The sequence below is a fragment of the Poecilia mexicana genome, unplaced genomic scaffold (assembly GCF_051168715.1).
Source record: "Poecilia mexicana isolate PSO_F unplaced genomic scaffold, ASM5116871v1 scaffold_22, whole genome shotgun sequence".
Lineage (NCBI taxonomy): Eukaryota > Metazoa > Chordata > Actinopteri > Cyprinodontiformes > Poeciliidae > Poecilia > Poecilia mexicana.
In genome coordinates this window covers 1,513,031-1,540,079 of record NW_028263391.1, presented here as the reverse complement: position 1 = coordinate 1,540,079, position 27,049 = coordinate 1,513,031, and the positions used below count along the sequence as shown (strand labels likewise).

The 27,049-nt window shown below is 38.4% G+C and overlaps 1 protein-coding gene across 1 annotated transcript in view; it reads right to left on the bottom strand.

Moving 5' to 3' along the window:
- Window positions 1-12: 12 nt before the first annotated feature.
- The window catches only part of npas3 (neuronal PAS domain protein 3), a 295,135-nt gene continuing 268,098 nt past the window's right edge, over window positions 13-27,049 (bottom strand). The window contains exons 9-12 of the mRNA XM_088002562.1: window positions 19,374-19,480; window positions 5,387-5,534; window positions 5,165-5,280; window positions 13-1,625 (exon numbers count right to left, since the gene is read on the bottom strand). Of these exons, the coding sequence (XP_087858688.1) occupies window positions 13-1,625; window positions 5,165-5,280; window positions 5,387-5,534; window positions 19,374-19,480 (1,984 nt within the window). The remainder of the gene's footprint in view (window positions 1,626-5,164; window positions 5,281-5,386; window positions 5,535-19,373; window positions 19,481-27,049) is intronic.

The window sequence follows — 27,049 nt, the reverse complement described above, 5'->3', positions numbered from 1 at the left end:
GGATGTATTTCATTAATCCTCCTTTCTTTCCAGAGTTGTCTGCGTAGTGTGGATCCCGTTGCTGTACACGGGAAACGGTAGCGTTGAGAAAAGTCCCTCCGCTGTGGTGAAAACGTTAGCTGTCGCTGACATCTGGCCTCCCAGGCTGCCATTCCCAACTGTGGGTGCTGGGGATCCAACAAAAGGGCCTGCAGCTGCTGCAGCGGACATGTTTAGCCTGTGGACATGATGATAGAGCATCTCCATAGGCGTCTTAGGGTCCAGACCAAACCCTGAGCTCTCCACAAAGTTCATGGCAGCATTGGGAAGGAGGTTCCCTTGTGCCATAGCCAAAGTGACGTCTGCTGGCGCGTACCTTATGGTCCCAGTGGTGTAGACACGAGGCGTTGTGGTGCTGGTAGAAGACAGAGTTCCCGTGACGCGGTGAACCAGCGGAAGGACCACATTACCAGCCTGCAAGCGCTGAAGTGCTTCAAGATCCCCAGAATACAGCAGTGAAGAAGAGCTTGAAGTTGAAGAGGAGGATGAGGAAGAGTTTGAGGATGTTGTAGGAGTACCTTGTTGTTTGTCCCGGGGGGATGCAGAGAGTGGAGGGGAAAGGGGGTCAGCGGAGGAAGTGTTGGAAGGAGGAGCTAAACTCGTAGCAGTGGAAGAAGAGGACGAGGCGGCGTTTCCGTTGTATGGAGGCTTTCTCACCCCACCTGCTGCCCCTTCGGGTCCAGGAGGGGTGAGAACCGAGTCAGGGATGGCTACCTGTAGAGAGCCACCTTGTGGGGAAGGGAATGTCTCCTGACTCCCTGCAGCAGGAGGCTTGGAGGTCATGCTATATGGAGACTCATTTCTGGAAATCTCTCTGTTGGGTGGGTAGTTCCAGATGCTGCTGTCATTGTCAAAGTTTATAGGCTCTGCCATCTCTGTCTTGATTTTAAGAACAGAGGATGTGGTTCCTGTGCTGTTTGGGGAGTCGGACGAAGTTAGAAGTGGTGTGGAAGTGATGGAGGTGGCCCCTGAGGGATTGGCCTGTGGTGTAGAGTCGCCTATTGCTGCTGGGCTGGGGGGAGTTGTGGACAGACAAAGCCTCCTGCTTCGTGTTCCATCCCATTTTTGCACTTTTCTCCTTTTCCGCCTTTTCTGGAGCTTGCTGCCAGCACTGGCATCATCACATTTTTGTACTCCTTCATCAACGACCTCATCAATGTCCTCATCTTCCTCTTCTTCGTCGTCCTCTGATGAAGACATTTGTGAGTTGTGGAGTTCTTCTTCTCCTTCTCCATAGTGCTCTACCTTAATATGGAGCCCTCCCAAACTACCCAGTCCACTGATGGTGTTGAGTCCCTCCAGCGCTCCCAGTCCAGCTAATCTTCCCAATCTGCCTTCCAGTCCTCCCTCCTCTCCTCGGACCACCTCCTGCTCCTGTTCCTGCTCCCCGTCTGAGGGCTCCAGGCTGTCATCACTGTCCTGACTTTCAGGGTTACTTGAACTGTCTCCGTCATCATGGTTCTTCATTTCCTCGGATGAGCAATGTGATTGGCCTGGTTGCTGCTGACGTTTGCTGTCTGTTTCTGGATCCTCTCTGTGTTCTGCTTGGTGGCCTGGCTTTCCCTCAGACTTGGTATTTTCATTGTCTGTTAAAAAAATATAGGATGGTTGAAATAAAAATATTAGACAAGTTATTGTGACGTTATTAATTTCATCAGCCTTTCTTTGTTACGCCAGGCCACATCGTCCGACAGCTTGATGCACGTGAGGGTGCAGATCAAGCTAAACCTCTTGCTCAGCTTGCATGAGCTCATCACAAATTTTCAAATGCGCCAAAGTTGACAAGAACTGGACAAAATCACGTGTTATTATTGCTCACATGCGTTCAGTCAGATGGGCTCGCATGGTGAGTCTCAGTTACTAAGAACTGTTTTTTACAACTTTTCTGGCGTATAAAGCTATTGTTATTCATATTTAATTAAAATGACTAGATTAAATTAATTAAATATAATAGATAAATACAGTTGACAGGAATGTGTGTATAATTTCTATATTTAATCGACAAGAAGAGGATTTTTGTTTCTGCCAAAGCAACTCCATTCTATTTGTCTTTTATTGTGCTTCTAAATTACAAATTGTCCTATTATTAATGCGAACAACACTTGGTAGTAAAGAACAACTTCTTTTTTCATTTTTATATGTTTGACATCATTGGAAAGCTTTGAATCCACTTTCAAAATCTGAACCCGGTAGACTTGTTCATGCTTTTGTCCTGGCCAGTCAGATCTAAACTCTTCTCATTAAGATGAACAAAGAAAAAACAATAATCACGTTAGAAGACTAATACTTTCATTTCAGATCATATATATTACAATGTTATGTTTTTGTGGGGGCAATTTGAAGTTAGGTGGTCTGTGAGTGTTTGTTAAATAGGTGAAGTGGTCTTCAGCCGGAAAACTTTTGAGAAACACTGGATTGGATAAAACCTTTTGAACTAATTTGGGTAATGAACTGAGCTTAAAGCACGGTTTGATAACTAGGATGAACTGTAATGTGTGTATGTGTGTGATTGGCAGGTGAGTATTTGTGTTTTGTTGTGAAAGTTCTGTTACCTCAGCCTTGGCCAGGATTCTCTTGTAAAATAGATTTTTAATCTCAATGGGATTTTACTGTTGACATAAAGGTCAATAATAATAATAATAATAATAATAATCATAATAATAATAATAATAATAATAATAATAATAATCATAATAATAATAATAATAATAATAATAAGTCAATTGGCCTTTTTTGTAAAGTGTCTTGAAATGATTTGTCCTGAATTGAATTGAATTATTTTCTGTATTTGCTATGTTCACCATCTGTTTTTGTTTAGTCATGTTGGTTTTGTCCAGCCAATTACACACAAACAATACACATATTATACCAGCACAAACAAAGGACTGCCCAGTTGGCTCTGTTTGGAGCCCCTAATGAATCAGTTTGGATGAAAGCAAAACAGATTAAGTGGAAAAACATCTCTGTATAATTCATTTACCATTTCCTTAATCAATGTATCTATTTATTGAACATCCAGAGATTTTGTTTGCTTTACTGACAACTCGTCTGGAATGCAACATGACTGACAAGCTGCCTATAAGCTCAGGTGTGGACTAAAGGCAGCTGCCTTAACAGAGAGGCGGTGGAGTCACAGAGATGCACAGTGGTGGTAAATCTTTAGATCTATTGTTTCAGTCTGACTTCCAAGGTATTGCAACATTTTTGTAAGCATTTGCAAACACAGGAGATAAAAGCTAAATGCATGACGGAAACTAAAAGAGAGGATTTCAAACTAAAGCAGGAGGATGTTCTTTGTGTGGCTTCAATTAGTCTTTGGTGTCGGTTTTTCTGTAACAGCTGTAAACAAAACAGACGCATCTTCTCATGTTAGTTGCCATCTAACTGCAGAAAGGTCAAAGGGCATCTGTTTCATTTTTGAACATGTTGAATCAGTGCACCTTGGGCCTGTTGGACATTTGCTGAAGCTGGCTCCCTCCTGCTGCAGCTGGCATCAGTTTATAGCCAGCAGCCTGCCAGAATCTCTATCCTCTAGCAAAAATACCAGCTGGCCCTGAGCTCCACTGTGCCAACACAGGCTTTAGGATTTGATAGTATTATGCTCAAAGTGGAGGGGCTGTCTTGGTTTAGATTCATTTACAATGTGTAAGCTCTAAGTCACTTAGTGCTGGCTGCAACGAAGATATGATGCAATAATAATGTTTAGGATGTGTTTTTTAAGTTGTGAACAACATCATAGGAAGGTAATGGTGTTAGCAGGCTGCCTGTATGTTTCTGCTCAAGTAATTTGAATAACTTTAAAGATGCTTCAATTACTACTGATTCTAAGGCTTTCATGAAAAATGTTTTACTCTATCTGTCACCTTTTCTGGTGTGTGTAGACTTCCAACTCAATAAAGATAGTGTTAGCTAGAACTCTGACTAATTATTATGGGCTCCATGTCAGGAGCTTCTGCTCCTGGTTTGGTCTCCCATGACAAACTAGGACCAATAGGACAGGTCAGTCTCAGAGCAACTGAAAGGTTGTGAAGTAACTGACTGCACAAAGAGCTCACTCACTGTGCTTATTTACTGAACAGATGTTCAAATGACCTGGAAGTGGCACCATTTTGGGATCGCAGGGTGACCTGGGAGACCTGATGCTGAAAAGACAAAGTGGTGTCATGTGGAAGACGTGTTTGAAAGGACTGGTGTTTGGGAATGGAATGGGCCGTGTCAGTGTGGTTCAATGTGATATTTTACAATCCACCATATTCAGCAGAGCATTTCCACCAACAGTTGGACTTTCACTAGGCAAGTGAGGTCAAACCTAGGAGCCTAAAGTAGCACTAGGCAAGGGCAAACACTGGTATGTCTTGTGCTTGAAGCAAGCAGTGACAATCAATGGCTCATGTTGTGTGTAGTTCCATTCTGACTGTTCCACAGCGATCCTAAGACGTGGTACGGGTCGCTCCTATTAAAACATACCAAACCAACTTCTGACGTCACCACTCGGTGGAGACAGGTGTACTTGGAACAGGTCAGTCTGTCCTTCTGTCTCTAAGTTGCTTAAACTTGGTAACAAAGCTCTCTTAAGGAATAAACATTTATCAAAAGTATTTATTTCTAATTCTTTGCCCATTTCATAAGTCATATTTGGATTATTACAGGGTTTTTTTTTCTCAAAAATATGTTCTGTTCTATACTCCTCAGAAATGTTTTGAAGTATTTTGAGAAGTTGTTAAATTTGCAGAGCTTTGTGTATTTTGTCTGAGCATATTTTATCATGTTGTCATTTTGCGGCAGCAGGCTGGGCTGCCATGAGAGCCCAGTCCCTGCAGCTGCTGGCACCCACCACCGCTCAGCCTGCAACAGACCGCGCCCTGGCACCAACTGATGAAATATCTGGGGCTTCTCTTATGTATAGCTTGGATTTTCAAGTTTGACTTGTTTTCTTCACGACTTTCTGTACATGAAGACTACACCTCTGTTATGGTCCAACTTTAAAACATTGAAAAAAAACCCATTTTATTTAACATTTCAATATTTTACTTTGTAGTCTTTTTCTTTCTTTCCTTTGTCTTTCAGCAATAACTCTACATTTATGATATGAAACAGTTCCTCCACTCTGCATTCACTTACATACCTGAGTTCTCTTTGGACTCAGACTCAGAGTCGGAGGTTTCGGAGGACTCAGACGCTTTCTCTGGAAGATTTGGCAATTGGGCAATGTCAATGGGTGTGTCTTTATACTCAGGATTACTGTGAGGAAAAACAGAAAAACTGTTACTGGCAATTCATAATTCAAAATGAGAGGGGTATTGCTGCAGTTATGGTCCATCATTTCCCAAAGTGAGTCATGTCTGACCTGAGGACATAGTTGACCCAAATGATGTTCTTCTCGCTGGAATTCTTGGCATTAATAGCAATGGTGGCACTGGACTGGATCCAGATGTAACCACTGTTCTTCTGGATCCACCGATAATATTTTGTCACACACTGACCTTTATTCATCACTAGAGAGAGACAGAAACACACAGGAAAATGATTACCATGTTTTCCCATGATAACTCAACCTGCTAAATTGTTGCAGGATAGAATCTTGGAATGAGGCAGTTTTTGGTTGTATCGAAATTAGTTTATTTTACAGATATGCAATCAGTTTTGTTTTAAACTTTTTCTTTAATTATCGTGATACCATCATAACTTTATCTAAGTTTATCATCAGGTAAAAACACACAGTGACACATTCCTAGATACCAGTGTGATGGTTATGTTGAGATATTTTATTCCCTCCTCGTCTGCTGTGCTCTGATTAGTTGATTCTGACTGATTTGTATATTTCTGCAGATGACAGTAGGACTACAAGGAGGAAGCAGAGGAGCTTTTTTCAGATTATCTGTCACATATTAAACTGTCACAACATAGCAACAGTTTTAATAAATATGTAAAAAACTGTTTTATATAAATGCTAGATACTGCAGATTTAAGCTAAGTAAGTATTTATACAAGACAGATATAAAGAAGAAAAACTTCGAGGTCAGGAATGCCAGATGGAGAGTTGTAGTGACAAGAAGATGACGTCCTGAACATATGATTCAGTAAGAACTAGCACTTACTGCTAGCCTGTCTATGTTGAGTCCTCTTACACACCTATTAGAGGCACCAACTGCACCCCCACACCCCCAGATAAGAACAAAGAAAAACAGAGACAAAGGTGATTATATTCAGTCATGATACATTAACCTCTGTACTTTTTTCTTATCTTTCAGAAACAAAAACACCTTATTTACAGCTAAGGTTTGTGTGTTTTTTAGTGTCATTAAGAGACTTAAACCTCTTCAGTTTGTTAAGGTAAGTTGATCTGGATCACATCATGGTCAGTTCTTTAATTTTCCAATCACACAACATGAGCTTTTCACCGAATAAGTGAATAAAAGTAATACTCCTGCTCTCCACCAGACATCGCTGTGCCACTGCAGCAACCACATGTCTCCTTTCAAAGGTGGCCCCCAACCCCCAACCCCCAACCCCCAACCCACACCCAACACCCAAACCTCGCTTCACCCTGAGACAGCACGCGGGTAATAAATTTGGCTAAATTAACCACTAAATGGTTATCTCAAGCAATATGTATTGGCATTAATCAGGAGCCGCTCAAACAGAAACAGTCAGAGACGAGAAGCGAAGGCCTCTGAATTCATATCCCGCTCCTCAATTTAATTACGGACACAAATAGGCTTTCCATGACAGAGAAGAAAGAGAGAGAAAGTGAGGGCTGATTTATATAAAAAGAAGGCCAGTAATTAAAAACTATTAGAATCTAATAGCATTGTTTAAGACGACATCCCCAGGGCTTTAGTAATTGACTTTGGTTGGACGGCTGCTGCTTATTCCTTCTCTATTTGCCTATTCATAGGAGGGGAGAGGCAGAGAGACAGAGGGAAAATAACTTGTTTGTTAAGGTAGAGATGGTGAGATCATGTCACCTTGAATGTGACCTTGTTTTGTTTGTACAACAGAGTAAATAACAGCACAGTGAATACACACACACGCACACCATCAGACACATGTGCACAAGCATGGCAGTGGTGGCTGTTCAGATGTCGGCAGGTCCTCAGAGAGATGCTGGCTGTATTAGCATACCCAATGGAAGAGGACACACACCCACACACACCATGAGAGATGGAAGGTGCTACTGCTGGAGCAGACTGTTTCTGTGGGTGAAATCTAAACACAAGTGCAGGTCCAAAATAACGCTGACTCCTCAGAAAACAGCTCGACTAAACACAATCAATGAGAATGACTTTGTTCTGAAGCCATCCTTCAATCTCCAGTAGCTTGCATAAAATGAAACATCTCAACTAAACATCTGGTCCTCACCTAGTTTAAATGAGAATCCACACCAACAGACACATTACTGTTTCACCAAATGAACAAACACTAACAATCCAAATAATTCAAAGGAAACTAGAATCGTTACCTTATCATTCTCTGCACTGTGGATCAAAATTGTTCCACTTCTCTCAAAAGTTGTTGTGTCTTATCAAAGTTCACAAACAGCATTTCCACAGACTTCTAGAGTCACCATCCTCCCCACACACTCCCTCTCTGTCAAGTATTGAGTATTTTTGGATGACATTTCTGACACTGGTTGAACCATTAATTTAATTGTTAAACATAGATAAATGAGTACAAGTGATGTGGAGGAAGCTGAGCAGATCCGAAGGTTGCTGACTCGTGTTACCAGTAGGTTTGTGCTGTGCATGTCTGCTGCAGCTAACTTTAAACAGGCTTCACCAGGCTTTTCATTCAGGAGTGGAGTCTTGGACATCGAGTGTTCATGGAAGCCACTGTATGGAAGTGAATTACCAACAGTACATTTGGAAAAATGTTTCACTCATTTTATGTTTTGTACTAAGAGTCAATTGCATTTATTGGTTACATTGATTTGATTGATCATTTACTCATTTGTCACCCTTTGATCTTATATTTCTAGACATAGTTTTGGAAAAATGTGACATGGAGAAGTTGAATTAAAACTTACACATAGCAGCAATTATTGTATGTAGAAGGAATAAGTTCATAAGTTTGTTTCCTATTTGAGATGAGATGAGGAACCATCATTTCTAGGTGTTTTCAGGGTTGAAAAATATCCACCTGTGAAGGCAGATCGTTACAGATCTAGAGAGCCGCTCTTGTGATTTCTGTCTTGGTTGTTCTTTTCAACAAAAACAAAAAAGTTAGTAACATGCATGCATGTTAATTAATGTGAATATCCAAATCTCTTCTTTCCAGGTTTTCTAAATATGTCTGCGATTGCTCCTTGAGTCTTAGACAACTCTTGATTATTTTGACTCCTTTGTCGGACATAGTACGATGAACAGTGTCTGGTTTGCTTTGTCTCCGACACCCTCTGGACTTTTCAGAAGTTTACAAATGCAGCTATAACCATTGTCACACAAATCTGTTTTAAATTGTTAAACTCTTTTATAAAGGTCTTACTAATTTCACCAATACTTTGCTATTGAGAAAGCTTGCAGTTTTAACCCAGCAGCAGATGATCTGCACATAACAGCAGGAATTGTTTCTAACTGATGACATCTTTCATTTGGTTTCTCGGTGCCTTTTTGAAAATCTTCAAGCTCAGTAATCTGCTCCTCCGCATCAGGAGGAGTCAGTTTGTGGAGTCAGGGTCTGAGATCAGGATACCTCCTTTACGTCTCTTCACTACACACAGTATGACAAGGAAAACTGTTTTATGTTAATATTTTCTGTTCACATTGCAACAATGTAAATTTTCCTAACATTTCTAGAAAGTTCAGATCAGTCGGCTGCAGTTCAACATCAGTGACAGTAGCTGAAAAACATTGAGGGGAAAAAACAAAAGTCTGGGTGAAACAAATGTAGGGAAATGTAGTCTGAGATGACCGAAAAAAACCTCCAGTCTGTATGATAAACCTTACTCTTTGTCTCCTTCAATTTTAAATGGCTCCCTCACTGATTGTTCACTAATGAAGGACAGAGGGAGAGAAGGAGAATAGATGGAGATGGGAAGAAAGGGAGTGCTGGAGGCTAGCCTGAGGCTGCAGGAGAGAGACCGCTCGATTAAAGGGGTTCTATTCCCTTTTAAAGTTGAGTCTCTTCACTTCACTTTTTCTCATCTTTTTCACCATTAATTTTTTTCTTCTTTCATCACCTGTCACACTTCTCACTCATTGATCATTGGTATTTATCACATATTTTAACCAAGTTATCTGTCCTAATCGTTATGATGTAAAAAAATAAAAATAAATCTCTTAACTGATAAGATTGGTCAAGCTTGTTCTCATGTTTCTCCTTACAGCACTTCAGTTCTGAACTGTGGTCTGTCATTTTACCAAATTAGTTAGTAATGGACTCAGACTGGAACCTGCTGCTGCCCCACTGGAGGCACATGTTCATTTCTGCTTCACGCTGCACAACATTCATGTTTCTGTTTTTTTGGGGGTTTTATAGACAAAATATTTGAGATACTGATATATACTCATATCCTCATTTTTGATGTGATAATCTGCACAGAAAGCTTCAAAGAAGTGCAGTTTGAGATAATATTGGTATAAAAAAAGGTCTTAAAGACGAGGCGTCCTGCAGCTTGTAGATGCCTCCTCTCTAACTCACCTCAGTCAAATAATCAGGTAATCAGCAGGACTGACCGCTGAGGAGGTGATTCAGGTGTGTTGGAACAGGGACAGGACAGCGGCCCCTGAGGACTGGAGTTAAAGAGAGCTGGTGTAAGATGTGGCTTCTGAAATATTTTTGGATTGTAGGGGCTGAAGGGCTTCAAAGTTTATTATGAAAACAAATTAACTGCATTGTGTGTTCTGTCACTGATTGGTGACAGGTCTTGTTGGTGCCTAAAGAACTGGAGTTCTCTATCAGAACCAGCCCACTTTGTCAGGACTCTGTGTTCAGAAACAACTCCTTAATGAACTCTGATAATGTTTTGAATTTTACCCAATGACCAACATTTGGCCATGACGTTTGCAATGCGCCACTTTGACACTATGAAGCTTGCTACAGACTGCCTGCTCTGTAAACTGCCGTGCTCCACTGCAAAGAGAGAGGCTCTGAACCAAACGAAATGTTTTCCCGCTGCAGACTGAGCCGCTCTGCGCCCGGCTGTGACTACGGTCCCAGCTCTGAGACAAATCACAGGCTGCTTCTTCCTGGAGGTCTGTCTTCATCAAACAGGTGACAAGTTCTGTATTGAAGCAGAGGACAGCTATGTTTTCTTTCAACAATCTTTCGTTGTGCAATCATTAAATAAATATTGACTTATCTAATCTCTACCTGCGTTTACTTTTCTGTATTTGTTTGTAATACACGTTATACTTTTGCTGGGAGGCTTCTTTGCAAAGTGAGATCATTCTATCTGTATTTCTTTGCAGAACAACCAATGTTTTTAATTTGGAAAGACGTAAAAATGCAGCAATACCAGAGACTTCATTCTGAGACGGAAACCTCAAACTGCAGAAAAGTGAGAGGAAAGTCAGCATGTGATGCTGCTGACTCCGTCCCTTCATCCAGCCTCATCCACAGAGCCAGTCTTCTTCTGTTATCCTAGTGTTCTAAAAGGTTTTCTGTGTGTGTGTGTGTGTGTGTGTGTCTGTTTTACAACAAGTGTGTGTGTTTTATCGAAGAGGATAAAATATGCCTTTTTGAGTGTGTGTCGGTGAGGATTCATTAAAGGCAGTGTTGGTCCTGAGAGACGAGCTCTGCTGAAACGCCTGCAGGCTTAAATCCACAGAGTTTTCACTTTTTTGTTTATTTCTTCTTTTTTTTCCAGCTTTTCTCTCTCACATCCTGTCTGTGGTATTTTGCGACATTTACTCTATTGTTGAAATTGATCTCGGTTTTTACCAAAAGATGAAAATAAATCAAAAAACTTTTTTGCATCTCTAATTCTTGGTATGGTCTCCTTTTTTGTCTTTTCTTCTAATCACTTTGCATTTCATTAACAATTTTTAAATTTTATTAACTTTAATAATTACACTAAACCTTTGCAGAATCTGCTCAGTCAACTGATAGCCTTTAGTTTCCATGTTGTTGCTCATTATTATTAATTTGCATTACCATTAACTAAGAAAATTCATCATCTCCAGTCTGACTCATTTTTACTGTTTAGAAAAAGCTGTTGCATAATCTTTTTTACTTCCTGGAAGTATAACAATCTATTTTTTTCTATGTGCATATCTTCCCTTTTTCACCCCAACAAAACTGTTCATTTTTTCATCTGTCCTTGAGAAGACAGGGATTTTACCCTCTTTTCTTTTCCTGCCTGTGAATCTAAAGTTCCCATTTCTCTGCCTTTCTTTCACCCGCTCCCTTTGTTCTGCTGACAAATCTCTCCTTCCTTTACCTTTCATTTCCTTGTGAAAACTGCAGTTCACCTTCTATATCTTCTTTTTATGTTTCTCTGTTCTTGGAGTGGAAACTAGGACAGACTGACTTTGAGATCTGACCCAAGCTAAGACCGGCTTGTCAGCAGGTAATGATAGAGACTTAGCGAGTGACACCTTCTCACAGAAAGGGATCATCCTGTGTGCTACACTTAAAAAGAAGCCTTTTAAAATTTAGATCCCTGTTCAGAGAACACCCTATCCCTCCAAAATGCACGTTGATTGATTCTCTAACTCTCTAACTCCTGCAGCAATGAAAAAAACAAAAATAGACGTTCAAATAAATCCCACAAAAAGTAATGCTGTATGTCTTTTTTTTTTTTTTTTACCAGCATACTGGCATAAACTCTCCATCTACTCATCCACGATAACTGCTTTTTTCTAGAATACTTGTGGAGTTTAGTGATTGGTGCTTTATGTTTTGCTGTGAGATCAGGCAGATCAAACATCATCAGACTGCTCTGAAAATATTAATATGTCCTCAAGTCTCAACCTCATGCAGCTTTTCTTCAATAATGCCCGAACGCAATCTGGATTGCCTTAAAAAGTCTGTTAATAGGTTGGACTGATACACACAACAAAAATACAGGCGATTAACAGTAAGTCTACATACCTCTGTTAAAATGCCAGGTTTGGTGACGGCTATAAATGAGACCATTAATGATCATGTCAAAACTTTTTACACCTTCAGTGAGAATTACATCTTGTAGTTTTGATATGTGGGGGCGCTACACCTTAGAATGAAACTACACAAAAACAACTGAAGAAGACAGAAGCTTTCAACTTCCTTCTACGTGAAATGTGAATAAAAATGGAGTGCCATTAGATTCTAGTGGATTTCTCTTTTGTCACTGATAAAAGACCACAAGTCATTTCTCCCTCTAGCTCTAGAATCGCACATTTGTTCTTGTTGTATTTACCTATAATGCCTTGTGCTGTAAAACTGATTAAAATTGAGTGAACAGCGCTGGTGTGAATGCAAGCCAAGTCACTAAAATATCGAGGAAGAAAGTGTCATCATCTGAAGGAACCAAACTTGAACTTTTTTAGGTCCAAATCAGCAAAGGAAGCAAATCAAAATACTGGGTTAGCCCAAGTTCAATGCAAAATCTATAGTGTCACCAGTGGATATCCTGACAACCTGCGACATTCTGACAACTTTGAAGTCAGAGTGTTAGATTCCAGGAGAAGCTGACCACAGATAACTGAATGGTGGAATTCAACTGAAAGATGTTCCAACACAGTGTTTATGTGTTCAGTGAGTTTTTATGGTCTTTACATCAGTTCATGTTTTCATTGTAATTCCACAGCAGTTTGAGGTTTACACATATAGTGCATTAAAATAAAATATTATTCCATCCATCCATCCATCCATCCATCCATCCATCCATCCATCCATCCATCCATCCATCCATCCATCCATCCATCCATCCATCCATCCATCCATCCATCCATCCATCCATTCTCTCCCTCCCTCCCTCCCTACTGGGGTTGCAAGAGGTGCTTGTGCCTATCTCCGGTGGTCAATGAGTGAGAGGTCTCCCTATCCATTATTATTCTTTTGTTTACATTAACAGGTGTGCAATTACTTTCTACAGCCATTTTTTAAGAAGTTTTTTTCGGCTCCTGTGGCCTTTATTTGAAAGTAATAAAACAGGAAAGGGGCAGAGAAAACGGGGAAGGCAAGAGCCACAAGGCACTGAGGACGGGACTCGAACTCAGGACGGCGGCGCTGATGTCTGTGGCCTCTGTGCACGTGGGGCCCACTCTAATCGCTGCACCACACAACTATTCTATTACCATTTTTAATAATGAAGCACCCAGAGACGATGGTTACTGTTGGACACAATCTGGTTCACAAACAGACCAGCAGAGGGAATGAAAATATTTCATTTCTAAGGTAATAGACGTTATCAGTGGGGCCATCATGAGTGCAACAATGCAGTGAGTGAAGGGTCTGTCATTCAGAGCTGTACATGAATGTCAAGATATCTCTTATGGTACCTCACAAAAAATATGGAATTTCTCCTCCTGCTGGAGGAATCTTCATAATTATTACTAATCATGCTGATCTAAGTGGGTCAGAAAACCTGGCTTGGGTCTTTATGAGAGTTTAAAAAGAAAAAGGACAAAGGAGATATAAAAGTGATACCTTCCCCAGAAACCATATCTGTCATTATCAAGTTAGGCAGATGGGTTCAAAAGGTCTGCTGAAAAGGTTTAGTTGTTATCTGCTTTAGAACCAGGGTCTAGAGCAGGGGTCCCCAAGCTACGGCCCACGGGCCGGATCCGGCCCGCCACGTCATTTGGTCCGGCCCCCTGAGCAATGCCAGATCTGGCCCGCCTCCTCATGCCAGAGAGGATTCAGTGTTTTTTTTTCATATATTGTATTTTCTGGTTTATATGTGGATTTTTCTTCAACCACCAGGGGGCTTGAGCAGATGTGAAACTAACTTTCCCTCAATGGAATATATACTAGTCAGTCCCAGTCACCGTTTCACTCACGGTTTTTTCCATTTGCATTCTGGGAAAAAATCTATCTGAAAGCGCGAATGTGTCATCCCGCCCCGCTCGACAGTTTCAAAGACAGAACAGCCTCCCCCCCGCCCCCCGACAAGAATTTTCTAAGGTTTCTTTCTCCAAAAACTAAGACCGGCCTCCAACCAGAGAAAGGAACAGCTATGTGGCCCTCGCAGGAAAAAGTTTGGGGACCCCTGCTCTAGAGAATCGCTGGCATGCTAATAAATCACCAAATCAAATGGTCCCGGAACAAAAAGTCATCTTTCACAGCAACATCACCAACACTCCACCGGTTGGGCTTGGTTAAAGGGAAAAAAGAAGAGACATAGACCCCTTCCTGCAACCCCCGTTTCTCAAAGCCTGCTTTTCACAAAGAAATGAATTTTGAAAGAAGCTGAATAAAACGAGCAGCCGGGGTGACTGAAGGTGCTTTATTAGAATATGCTCCTCTAAAACCAAGTCGTTTAAACTGCTGGCAGCCGGCTCGCCTTCCTGACCTCCCGTCCTCACCGCAGTGAGGAATCATCTGCCTCACGACTGCACACCTTTTTGTGTGTGTTTTACACATTCTAATCTAACCCACCTCATTCTGTCTGACCTTTCAAGGCCAGTGTAAAGTTCTTACCTGATTACCACTCAGAATGTTTGGAGCTTAAAAACTTTGGTAAAAAAAAAAGACAGAAAAGTTTCAGCATGTCAGTTTCTTTGTGCTGGATATATATCATACACCCTCGCTCAAAATCCAAAACCCAGGAAGGAAATGTATCGGTATTTGAGGTTCAGACTGCTGGATCGTCATCAGGTTGTCAGTTAAAAATTATTATTAGTTTGAAAGAAACCAGATTTTAATATACCGACATTTTAGGACTGAATATGGAAATAAATATTGACCTAGTTTTATTTATCAGGCTGATACTGATATGTTAAAAATAGACTCATATCGGCCGATAGTGTTGGTTCCGATATATTGTGCATCACTACTAAAAACAAAAAGCTGACAGCAGAGCTAAGGGCTTGATGAAGTGGGAATGTGGTGGGAACGTGGTGGGAATGTGGTGGGAACGTCGCTCCATGTGGTGAAATAGAGTTCACAAAGGACAGCCATGATGTTTAACTTACCAACATCTGCTCTTTCAAACTTTTGTTTCCACTAGTCTTTGTGTTTTTAGTGACATTTAGTGATCAGGAGGCCACAGAGAGTGGTCAAACAGTGGACGGTTATGTTGCTGGTTTCACCAGGGTTAACATGTCATTGATGAAAAATTCTGACCTTGACTCTCCTCAGTCAAGAATGAAGCCGGCCCGGCACAACTCAAAGCTTCATTGTTCCATTTCTAACAGGTCCCAGACCATGATGAAGAAGCCAGGCAGTAAAGCTTCCTTCGTCTTACTTGTCACATCGTTGGTGCTCATCTTGCTGCACGTACAGAAGAGAATGTGGCCTGGGAGGAGGCAGCTGTTTGTTCTTTTGTTCTTTAAACTCTTCTCTTACAGATGCTGTCCTAGAGTTACTGGGTGGGCAGCAGCCGACAGCAGTGAGAGGCTTTATCGGGGTCAAAGGTCGAACTGTGTCTCTATAGACAGCTGGTCTTTTGCCCGAGCACAGGGAAGGTCCACCACCTACCTGAATTATCTCATTATACAGAACTTTCAGAAATGTACAATTAATGTCTTGCTGCATCCAGATACACAGCACAAGCAACCACACACACACACATGCACACGCACACACACGCACACACACACACACACACACACAATTTTAGTAATGTTTCTCTTTGCACCTTTGATAACTGGATAAAACTTCTAAAAACTACTGAATGCGTTTTTAAACAGGCAAAACAAATTCAGGTTGTAGGAGTTTTTCATTGAGTAAATACATTCAATTATTCAGTAAATATTTTTAGCTCAAGTTTGTTTTTTTTACATCGTTTTCCACAAGTCCTAACAAAGAACACATATCTATCTTCATGTTTCTCTTTATTTAAAAACCTAAACAAAGAAATAAAATGATGGTTCTTTAAAAATGACAGAGAAAAAACCTACAATAGATAATTATTAAAAGTAATAAGTGGCTCTTTTTCAAAATGTCATGCAACATTAGGAGCTGTAAATAAGTTTTACTTTGTTGGAGTGAGAGGACAAATTGCTCTTCGGATTGCAAAGATTTCTAACCAAAACACAAATAATAATTCAAAATCAACTTTACACAATAACTATATTTCTTTGACATGTATTGTGACAACTCAACACAATAGCATTTTAAATCTTTGCAGATGTTTTAATTGTGCAATAAATAACAAAACCTGGAGAATATTTTGAAAGCTTGTCTGGACGCTACAGCAGAGCGCACAGCTTCTAAAAACACCTTTAAGAAACACTTCATGTTCCTCACACGACCCGACTTCAAAAGACCTGAACTATCCCTTGAAGACAAGAAGGAATGCTTTCTCTGTGTCACAATAATCAGATACAGGGGCTAGCATATGAGAGAATCTGACAGCTGCTGTCAACATTTGACTACCATCAGGCCAGTTGTCCTTGCTGTGTGCTTGTTATTATTTGGCGTTCTGCCTAAACATCCTGACTGCATCAGACGAACCGTGAAACGTTGCGGTGCGCTGAATGCCTCCTCAGCTTTTACTGCCACTGTAAAGATCTGACTGCTGCAACAAACACAGCGCTGCAAATCATCCAGACAGACTCTAAAAGGCCCAGCAAAACCACAGCTTGCACATGTGTGTCCGTGTCACTGGGTGCATTGTGCCTACTGACAGCAGTAATAAGATTGCAGAGCTGCAGCTGAGAGAAAACTTAGTAAAGATACGAGAGAGGAGCACAGTCTGTAAGAGGCCTTAAACTTTCAAAAGTGGAAACACGGCTGCAATTATATTCCTCCACCAGGCAGTACAAAGAAAATTTACACTCACTGTGGAGCGAAACATAAAGCTACTGCTGAAGGTTCGAAGCAGAGGTTTATCAGAATGTTCTGTCTGGTAACTTTCAGAGGGAAAGAGCATATTTAAAACACCATAACTGCTATGATGGCAGAGGTGTCCTCATCAACTCTTAGACATGCATCCGAGTGTTTTAAGGTGTTAAAATGGCTGTTAACCATGTAAATGGTAAATGGCCTTGTACATGTATGCAGTTATATCAAGTCCGAGGACATTTATATACATTCCAGCCTCAGCTGCTACCCAGTTGGTGCCACCAGGCCGTATGATCACCATGGCATGGAATGCAGGTGAAGCGTCCTGTCCAGGTACACAGCAGCATAGTGACTATGATGGACAGAGCAGGGGTCCAAACTGGCAACCCACCAGTTACAGGAATCTCCCTCAGCCACTGTTACACCATGAGTGCTTGAACTTCTTTTCAGTTGCTTCAAGCAGTCCTTTTACCATCAATGTACATAGAACTGGAGCTGGGCCTTCTGACCGTAAGATCTAAAATATTTTGTGTCATTATTCTTTAAGCTGACTGCTGTGGATATGAGTTTATTTTTCTGGCTGAGCAGGTGTTCTAAACAAAAACAAGCTCTTCTCAAACCTTTCAGTCCAGTCCCTGTACAATTCTTTTTGAGGTTTTATATTGCTGTAGCTTAGCCCTAGCCCTATCTCTGGTAAAATCCAGCCCCCTTGCTTCTTTTAGAGCAGGGGTCCCCAAACTTTTTCCTGCGAGGGCCACATAGCTGTTCCTTTCTCTAGTCGGGGGCCGGTCTCAGGTTCAGGTTTTGTAGAAAGAAACCTTAGAAAATTCTTGTCGACGGGGGGGGGGAGGGAGGAGGAGGAGGCTGTTCTGTCTTTGAAACTCTCGAGCGGAGGGGGGGGGGGGGGGGAAGAGCGCTACGACACATTCGCGCTTTTAGATAGATTTTTACCCAGAATGCAAATGGAAAAAACCGTGAGTGACACGGTGACTGGGACTGACTAGTATATATTCCATTGAGGGAAAGTTAGTTTCACTTCTGCTCAAAAGCCCCCTGGTGGTTGAAGAAAAATCCACATATAAACCGGAAAATACAATATATGAAAAAAAAACACTGAATGCTCTCTGGTATGAGGAGGCGGGCCGGATCCGGCATTGTTCAGGGGGCCGGACCAAATGACGTGGCGGGCCGGATCCGGCCCGCGGGCCGTAGTTTGGGGACCCCTGTTTTAGAGGGTCTGGACCCTCACCTATCGAGAACAATTGCTTCCTGGAGGCCTGGTAGACTCTTGAAGTTTTAAATCTTACCCCATTGCTAATGTTTTTCCGTGACGTATGTCTTGATGAAAATTGCCTGACTGTAAACAATCATCCTCCACTGGGAAGAGCAGTGTTGAGCGAAGCGAGGCAGCTGTTAATGTTCATTTGATATTTAGAAGTGTGGCCAACACCATCTGAATGCTCCGTTCAGTTCCTAAGCCTTGTTCTGTTACAGAGGTCTTTGGTTCTATGCATGTCTAAAGTGATGTTTGATTTAATCATAAGGGTTTATTTGATGTTCAAATAAGTCTATTGGACCCCGCCTCTCACCTGGAACGTTAGCTGGAGATAGGCACCAGCAACCATCCCGACCCCACTAAGGGACAAGGGTGTACAGAAAATGGATGGATGGATGGATGGACAAGTCTATTGCTCAAACTTTAGCTTCCTCATTTAAAAAGTTGGCTGTCAGGTGGTGTATGGGTCCTGGGCATGCTTTGGGCTGGCTAAGGCAGGGGTGGCCAGCTCCAATCTCCAGGGCCGGTGTCCTAAAACTTTTAGACGTATCTCCGATTCAACACACAGGGTCAAATAATGAGGTCATTAGCAGGACTCTGGAGCACTTCACTGCACTGAGGAGGTGATTAAAATGTTTATTTGAAGTGTGTTGAACCAGGGAGGCATCTAAGAATTGCAGTATAGCGGCCCGCAAGGACCGAAGTGTACTTTCCCTTTTGCCCTTTTGACATTGCTGGGGCTCGTTCACTAAATGGAGTGGTAATGTGCTCTTCCTCCCTTTGAACTGAATTCCATAGGGCACCGGCCCATGCAGACCCTGGGCTTGGTCTGCACGGTGGAAGACGGTGTGGCTGGGTGAAAAGGTGCCTCTTTGGCTTGGCAGCTTGTGCTTTTCCTCTGAGAGGGCGTACGGCGTTCGGTTCTCTGGTGGTGCCTTGCTAGCTAGCTTTGCAGGCTAGGTAGCTGTTTGTTTTTTGTTTTGGAGATACCTTTTGGCTACAATTCGCTCATTATTTACCGTCAGTAAAACAATTAATATTGATTTATAAGCTGATTCAGTTGCCAAGACTCAAACCTGTTTTTTTGAGAAATGTGTGAAAATGAATTACCCAAAAACAGCTAAAGCCATGATAAAGACAGATGTTTTTATGGCTGCGGTGGGACAGAAGTGGTGAAAGTACTCACAGTCCAGGTGACTCTGTCTGATCCCCTCTACGTCTTCCGCATGAATGAACTGGTAGCACCTCTTTCCTACAATGTCCACGGGGGTCAGATCCATGTAATCACTGATTCTGAAACAAAGTAAATAAGTAGCAAAATGAAAAGAGGAAGAAGACCTACAGGTCAGACCCTCACAGACACAGAAACATGTATGCAGTTTTCATTGTTGATTTCTAGTTTCACAAAAACACCAAAGTAAAAAGCACCGAAGCCCCAAGTTAACGAGGACATTTTTTACTAATGTGTCCCAAAAGGTTGTTCAGTTTAAAGATTGTCTCCCCAACGATTAGTGAACAGGACCACATATCAAACATTTTGACTATGAGCAAGATAAGTATGTTAAAAATCCAGATTTTATGTGGATGGTTGAAACATACGGAAGCGCATTGCTGTCACGCAGGAAAAAATTTTTTCGAGCGCTATCACGTTATAACGTGATACGTATCTTGTTATAATGTGATAGTATCTTGTTATAATGTGATAGTTATCTCGTTATAATGTGATAGTTATCTCGTTAAAACGTGATGCGTATCTCGTTAAAACGTGATAGTATCTCGTTAAAACGTGATAGTATCTCGTTAAAACGTGATAGTATCTTGTTATAATGTGATAGTTATCTCGTTAAAACGTGATAGTATCTTGTTATAATGTGATAGTTATCTCGTTAAAACGTGATAGTATCTTGTTATAATGTGATAGTTATCTCGTTAAAACGTGATAGTATCTTGTTATAATGTGATAGTATCTTGTTATAATGTGATAGTATCTTGTTAAAACGTGATAGTTATCTCGTTAAAACGTGATAGTATCTTGTTATAATGTGATAGTTATCTCGTTAAAACGTGATAGTATCTCGTTAAAACGTGATAGTATCTTGTTATAATGTGATAGTATCTTGTTATAATGTGATAGTATCTTGTTAAAACGTGATAGTATCTTGTTAAAACGTGATAGTTATCTCGTTAAAACGTGATAGTATCTTGTTATAATGTGATAGTTATCTCGTTAAAACGTGATAGTATCTTGTTATAATGTGATAGTTATCTCGTTAAAACGTGATAGTATCTCGTTAAAACGTGATAGTATCTTGTTATAATGTGATAGTATCTTGTTAAAACGTGATAGTTATCTCGTTAAAACGTGATAGTATCTTGTTATAATGTGATAGTTATCTCGTTAAAACGTGATAGTATCTTGTTATAATGTGATAGTTATCTCGTTAAAACGTGATAGTATCTTGTTATAATGTGATAGTTATCTCGTTAAAACGTGATAGTATCTTGTTATAATGTGATAGTTATCTCGTTAAAACGTGATAGTATCTTGTTATAATGTGATAGTATCTTGTTATAATGTGATAGTATCTTGTTATAATGTGATAGTTATCTCGTTAAAACGTGATAGTATCTTGTTAAAACGTGATAGTATCTTGTTATCATGTGATAGTATCTTGTTATAATGTGATAGTTATCTCGTTAAAACGTGATAGTATCTTGTTATAATGTGATAGTTATCTCGTTAAAACGTGATGCGTATCTCGTTAAAACGTGATAGTATCTCGTTAAAACGTGATAGTATCTTGTTATAATGTGATAGTATCTTGTTAAAACGTGATAGTTATCTCGTTAAAACGTGATAGTATCTTGTTATAATGTGATAGTTATCTCGTTAAAACGTGATAGTATCTTGTTATAATGTGATAGTTATCTCGTTAAAACGTGATAGTATCTTGTTATAATGTGATAGTTATCTCGTTAAAACGTGATAGTATCTTGTTATAATGTGATAGTTATCTCGTTAAAACGTGATAGTATCTTGTTATAATGTGATAGTTATCTCGTTAAAACGTGATAGTATCTTGTTATAATGTGATAGTATCTTGTTATAATGTGATAGTATCTTGTTAAAACGTGATAGTTATCTCGTTAAAACGTGATAGTATCTTGTTATAATGTGATAGTTATCTCGTTAAAACGTGATAGTATCTCGTTAAAACGTGATAGTATCTTGTTATAATGTGATAGTATCTTGTTATAATGTGATAGTATCTTGTTAAAACGTGATAGTTATCTCGTTAAAACGTGATAGTATCTTGTTATAATGTGATAGTTATCTCGTTAAAACGTAATAGTATCTTGTTATAATGTGATAGTTATCTCGTTAAAACGTGATAGTATCTCGTTAAAACGTGATAGTATCTTGTTATAATGTGATAGTATCTTGTTAAAACGTGATAGTTATCTCGTTAAAACGTGATAGTATCTTGTTATAATGTGATAGTTATCTCGTTAAAACGTGATAGTGTCTTGTTATAATGTGATAGTTATCTCGTTAAAACGTGATAGTATCTCGTTAAAACGTGATAGTATCTTGTTATAATGTGATAGTTATCTCGTTAAAACGTGATGCGTATCTCGTTAAAACGTGATAGTATCTCGTTAAAACGTGATAGTATCTTGTTATAATGTGATAGTATCTTGTTAAAACGTGATAGTTATCTCGTTAAAACGTGATAGTATCTTGTTATAATGTGATAGTTATCTCGTTAAAACGTGATAGTATCTTGTTATAATGTGATAGTTATCTCGTTAAAACGTGATAGTATCTTGTTATAATGTGATAGTTATCTCGTTAAAACGTGATAGTATCTTGTTATAATGTGATAGTTATCTCGTTAAAACGTGATAGTATCTCGTTAAAACGTGATAGTATCTTGTTATAATGTGATAGTTATCTCGTTAAAACGTGATGCGTATCTCGTTAAAACGTGATAGTATCTCGTTAAAACGTGATAGTATCTTGTTATAATGTGATAGTATCTTGTTATAATGTGATAGTATCTTGTTAAAACGTGATAGTTATCTCGTTAAAACGTGATAGTATCTTGTTATAATGTGATAGTTATCTCGTTAAAACGTAATAGTATCTTGTTATAATGTGATAGTTATCTCGTTAAAACGTGATAGTATCTCGTTAAAACGTGATAGTATCTTGTTATAATGTGATAGTATCTTGTTAAAACGTGATAGTTATCTCGTTAAAACGTGATAGTATCTTGTTATAATGTGATAGTTATCTCGTTAAAACGTGATAGTATCTTGTTATAATGTGATAGTTATCTCGTTAAAACGTGATAGTATCTTGTTATAATGTGATAGTTATCTCGTTAAAACGTGATAGTATCTTGTTATAATGTGATAGTTATCTCGTTAAAACGTGATAGTATCTTGTTATAATGTGATAGTTATCTCGTTAAAACGTGATAGTATCTTGTTATAATGTGATAGTTATCTCGTTAAAACGTGATAGTATCTTGTTATAATGTGATAGTATCTTGTTATAATGTGATAGTATCTTGTTATAATGTGATAGTTATCTCGTTAAAACGTGATGCGTATCTCGTTAAAACGTGATAGTATCTCGTTAAAACGTGATAGTATCTTGTTAAAACGTGATAGTTATCTCGTCAAAACGTGATAGTATCTTGTTAAAACGTGATAGTTATCTCGTTAAAACGTGATAGTATCTTGTTATAATGTGATAGTTATCTCGTTAAAACGTGATAGTATCTTGTTATAATGTGATAGTATCTTGTTAAAACGTGATAGTTATCTCGTTAAAACGTGATAGTATCTTGTTATAATGTGATAGTTATCTCGTTAAAACGTGATAGTATCTTGTTATAATGTGATAGTTATCTCGTTAAAACGTGATAGTATCTTGTTATAATGTGATAGTTATCTCGTTAAAACGTGATAGTATCTTGTTATAATGTGATAGTTATCTCGTTAAAACGTGATAGTATCTTGTTATAATGTGATAGTTATCTCGTTAAAACGTGATAGTATCTCGTTAAAACGTGATAGTATCTTGTTATAATGTGATAGTTATCTCGTTAAAACGTGATGCGTATCTCGTTAAAACGTGATAGTATCTCGTTAAAACGTGATAGTATCTTGTTATAATGTGATAGTATCTTGTTAAAACGTGATAGTTATCTCGTTAAAACGTGATAGTATCTTGTTATAATGTGATAGTTATCTCGTTAAAACGTGATAGTATCTTGTTATAATGTGATAGTTATCTCGTTAAAACGTGATAGTATCTTGTTATAATGTGATAGTTATCTCGTTAAAACGTGATAGTATCTTGTTATAATGTGATAGTTATCTCGTTAAAACGTGATAGTATCTTGTTATAATGTGATAGTATCTTGTTATAATGTGATAGTATCTTGTTATAATGTGATAGTTATCTCGTTAAAACGTGATGCGTATCTCGTTAAAACGTGATAGTATCTCGTTAAAACGTGATAGTATCTTGTTAAAACGTGATAGTTATCTCGTCAAAACGTGATAGTATCTTGTTAAAACGTGATAGTTATCTCGTTAAAACGTGATAGTATCTTGTTATAATGTGATAGTTATCTCGTTAAAACGTGATAGTATCTTGTTATAATGTGATAGTATCTTGTTAAAACGTGATAGTTATCTCGTTAAAACGTGATAGTATCTTGTTATAATGTGATAGTTATCTCGTTAAAACGTGATAGTATCTTGTTATAATGTGATAGTTATCTCGTTAAAACGTGATAGTATCTTGTTATAATGTGATAGTTATCTCGTTAAAACGTGATAGTATCTTGTTATAATGTGATAGTTATCTCGTTAAAACGTGATAGTATCTCGTTAAAACGTGATAGTATCTTGTTATAATGTGATAGTTATCTCGTTAAAACGTGATGCGTATCTCGTTAAAACGTGATAGTATCTCGTTAAAACGTGATAGTATCTTGTTATAATGTGATAGTATCTTGTTAAAACGTGATAGTTATCTCGTTAAAACGTGATAGTATCTTGTTATAATGTGATAGTTATCTCGTTAAAACGTGATAGTATCTTGTTATAATGTGATAGTTATCTCGTTAAAACGTGATAGTATCTTGTTATAATGTGATAGTTATCTCGTTAAAATGTGATAGTATCTTGTTATAATGTGATAGTTATCTCGTTAAAACGTGATAGTATCTTGTTATAATGTGATAGTTATCTCGTTAAAACGTGATAGTATCTTGTTATAATGTGATAGTATCTTGTTATAATGTGATAGTATCTTGTTATAATGTGATAGTTATCTCGTTAAAACGTGATGCGTATCTCGTTAAAACGTGATAGTATCTCGTTAAAACGTGATAGTATCTTGTTAAAACGTGATAGTTATCTCGTCAAAACGTGATAGTATCTTGTTAAAACGTGATAGTTATCTCGTTAAAACGTGATAGTATCTTGTTATAATGTGATAGTTATCTCGTTAAAACGTGATAGTATCTTGTTATAATGTGATAGTTATCTTGTTAAAACGTGATAGTATCTTGTTATAATGTGATAGTTATCTCGTTAAAACGTGATAGTATCTTGTTATAATGTGATAGTTATCTCGTTAAAACGTGATAGTATCTTGTTAAAACGTGATAGTATCTTGTTATCATGTGATAGTATCTTGTTATAATGTGATAGTTATCTCGTTAAAACGTGATAGTATCTTGTTATAATGTGATAGTTATCTCGTTAAAACGTGATGCGTATCTCGTTAAAACGTGATAGTATCTCGTTAAAACGTGATAGTATCTTGTTATAATGTGATAGTATCTTGTTAAAACGTGATAGTTATCTCGTTAAAACGTGATAGTATCTTGTTATAATGTGATAGTTATCTCGTTAAAACGTGATAGTATCTTCTTATAATGTGATAGTTATCTCGTTAAAACGTGATAGTATCTTGTTATAATGTGATAGTTATCTCGTTAAAACGTGATAGTATCTTGTTATAATGTGATAGTTATCTCGTTAAAACGTGATAGTATCTTGTTATAATGTGATAGTTATCTTGTTAAAACGTGATAGTATCTTGTTATAATGTGATAGTATCTTGTTATAATGTGATAGTATCTTGTTAAAACGTGATAGTTATCTCGTTAAAACGTGATAGTATCTTGTTATAATGTGATAGTTATCTCGTTAAAACGTGATAGTATCTCGTTAAAACGTGATAGTATCTTGTTATAATGTGATAGTATCTTGTTATAATGTGATAGTATCTTGTTAAAACGTGATAGTTATCTCGTTAAAACGTGATAGTATCTTGTTATAATGTGATAGTTATCTCGTTAAAACGTAATAGTATCTTGTTATAATGTGATAGTTATCTCGTTAAAACGTGATAGTATCTCGTTAAAACGTGATAGTATCTTGTTATAATGTGATAGTATCTTGTTAAAACGTGATAGTTATCTCGTTAAAACGTGATAGTATCTTGTTATAATGTGATAGTTATCTCGTTAAAACGTGATAGTATCTTGTTATAATGTGATAGTTATCTCGTTAAAACGTGATAGTATCTTGTTATAATGTGATAGTTATCTCGTTAAAACGTGATAGTATCTTGTTATAATGTGATAGTTATCTCGTTAAAACGTGATAGTATCTTGTTATAATGTGATAGTTATCTCGTTAAAACGTGATAGTATCTTGTTATAATGTGATAGTATCTTGTTATAATGTGATAGTTATCTCGTTAAAACGTGATAGTATCTTGTTATAATGTGATAGTTATCTCGTTAAAAGGTGATAGTATCTTGTTATAATGTGATAGTTATCTCGTTAAAACGTGATAGTATCTTGTTATAATGTGATAGTTATCTCGTTAAAACGTGATAGTATCTTGTTATAATGTGATAGTATCTTGTTATAATGTGATAGTTATCTCGTTAAAACGTGATAGTATCTTGTTATAATGTGATAGTGTTGAGAAAATAAATTTAAAATAAGCTAGTTTTAAAACTTAACATGTCTTGATTCAAATGGCCTAAATTGTGGTTTTAAATCAGTGACTTATTCTGGCCTATTGACCTTAATTTAACTGTAGTTACAGCAGATGGTTTGCTAGGATCATTTGAACTGCCTTTTGTCTGTGGGAAAACAATACAGTGGAAGTTGTAGCTTTTCACACTCATCTGTGAAAGGCCGTAAACACGGCAGGGGTTTCTGGCTTGAGAGAGGGTCAGAGATAGCTCCTGGTTGGAGGAGCAAAGTTACGCCTTATTTGAATAAATTAAATACAAGAGGATAAAACTTTCTACACAGAAGTAACAAATCAGATTTGCTCTTGCAATTCTCCAAAGATGTCTTTGCACGTCTTTGCTTTTCTTTCTTTCTTTCTTTCCATTTATGTCAGGTAAATGAATGTATGTCTCCGTTGTTCTGCAGTTTCTGGTGTAAGTTTGTGCATTGTCTTACTTCTAAGTTTATGCATTGTCTTATATTGGATTAAATTCTGCAATTCTGTGATGTCAACACGCATTGTTGTTTCCTTGTGCCTACACGTGGCCCGCCGAGAGGACCTGGGATCTAAAGGAAGAGAGAGCCAAACTTTTTTCAAAGTTACCTATTTTAGGAAATTCTTCCTTAACAATAGTTATCTCGTTAAAACGTGATGCGTATCTCGTTAAAACGTGTTATGTATCTTGTTAAAACATGATAATTTTATGTCCAGGAAGTGGCGGTATTATGCTAGGCTAGTACAGTGGCTAACATGAATTGGTCAGGTTTCCTTTCATGTTTGGTCTACAACATGTAGAGATA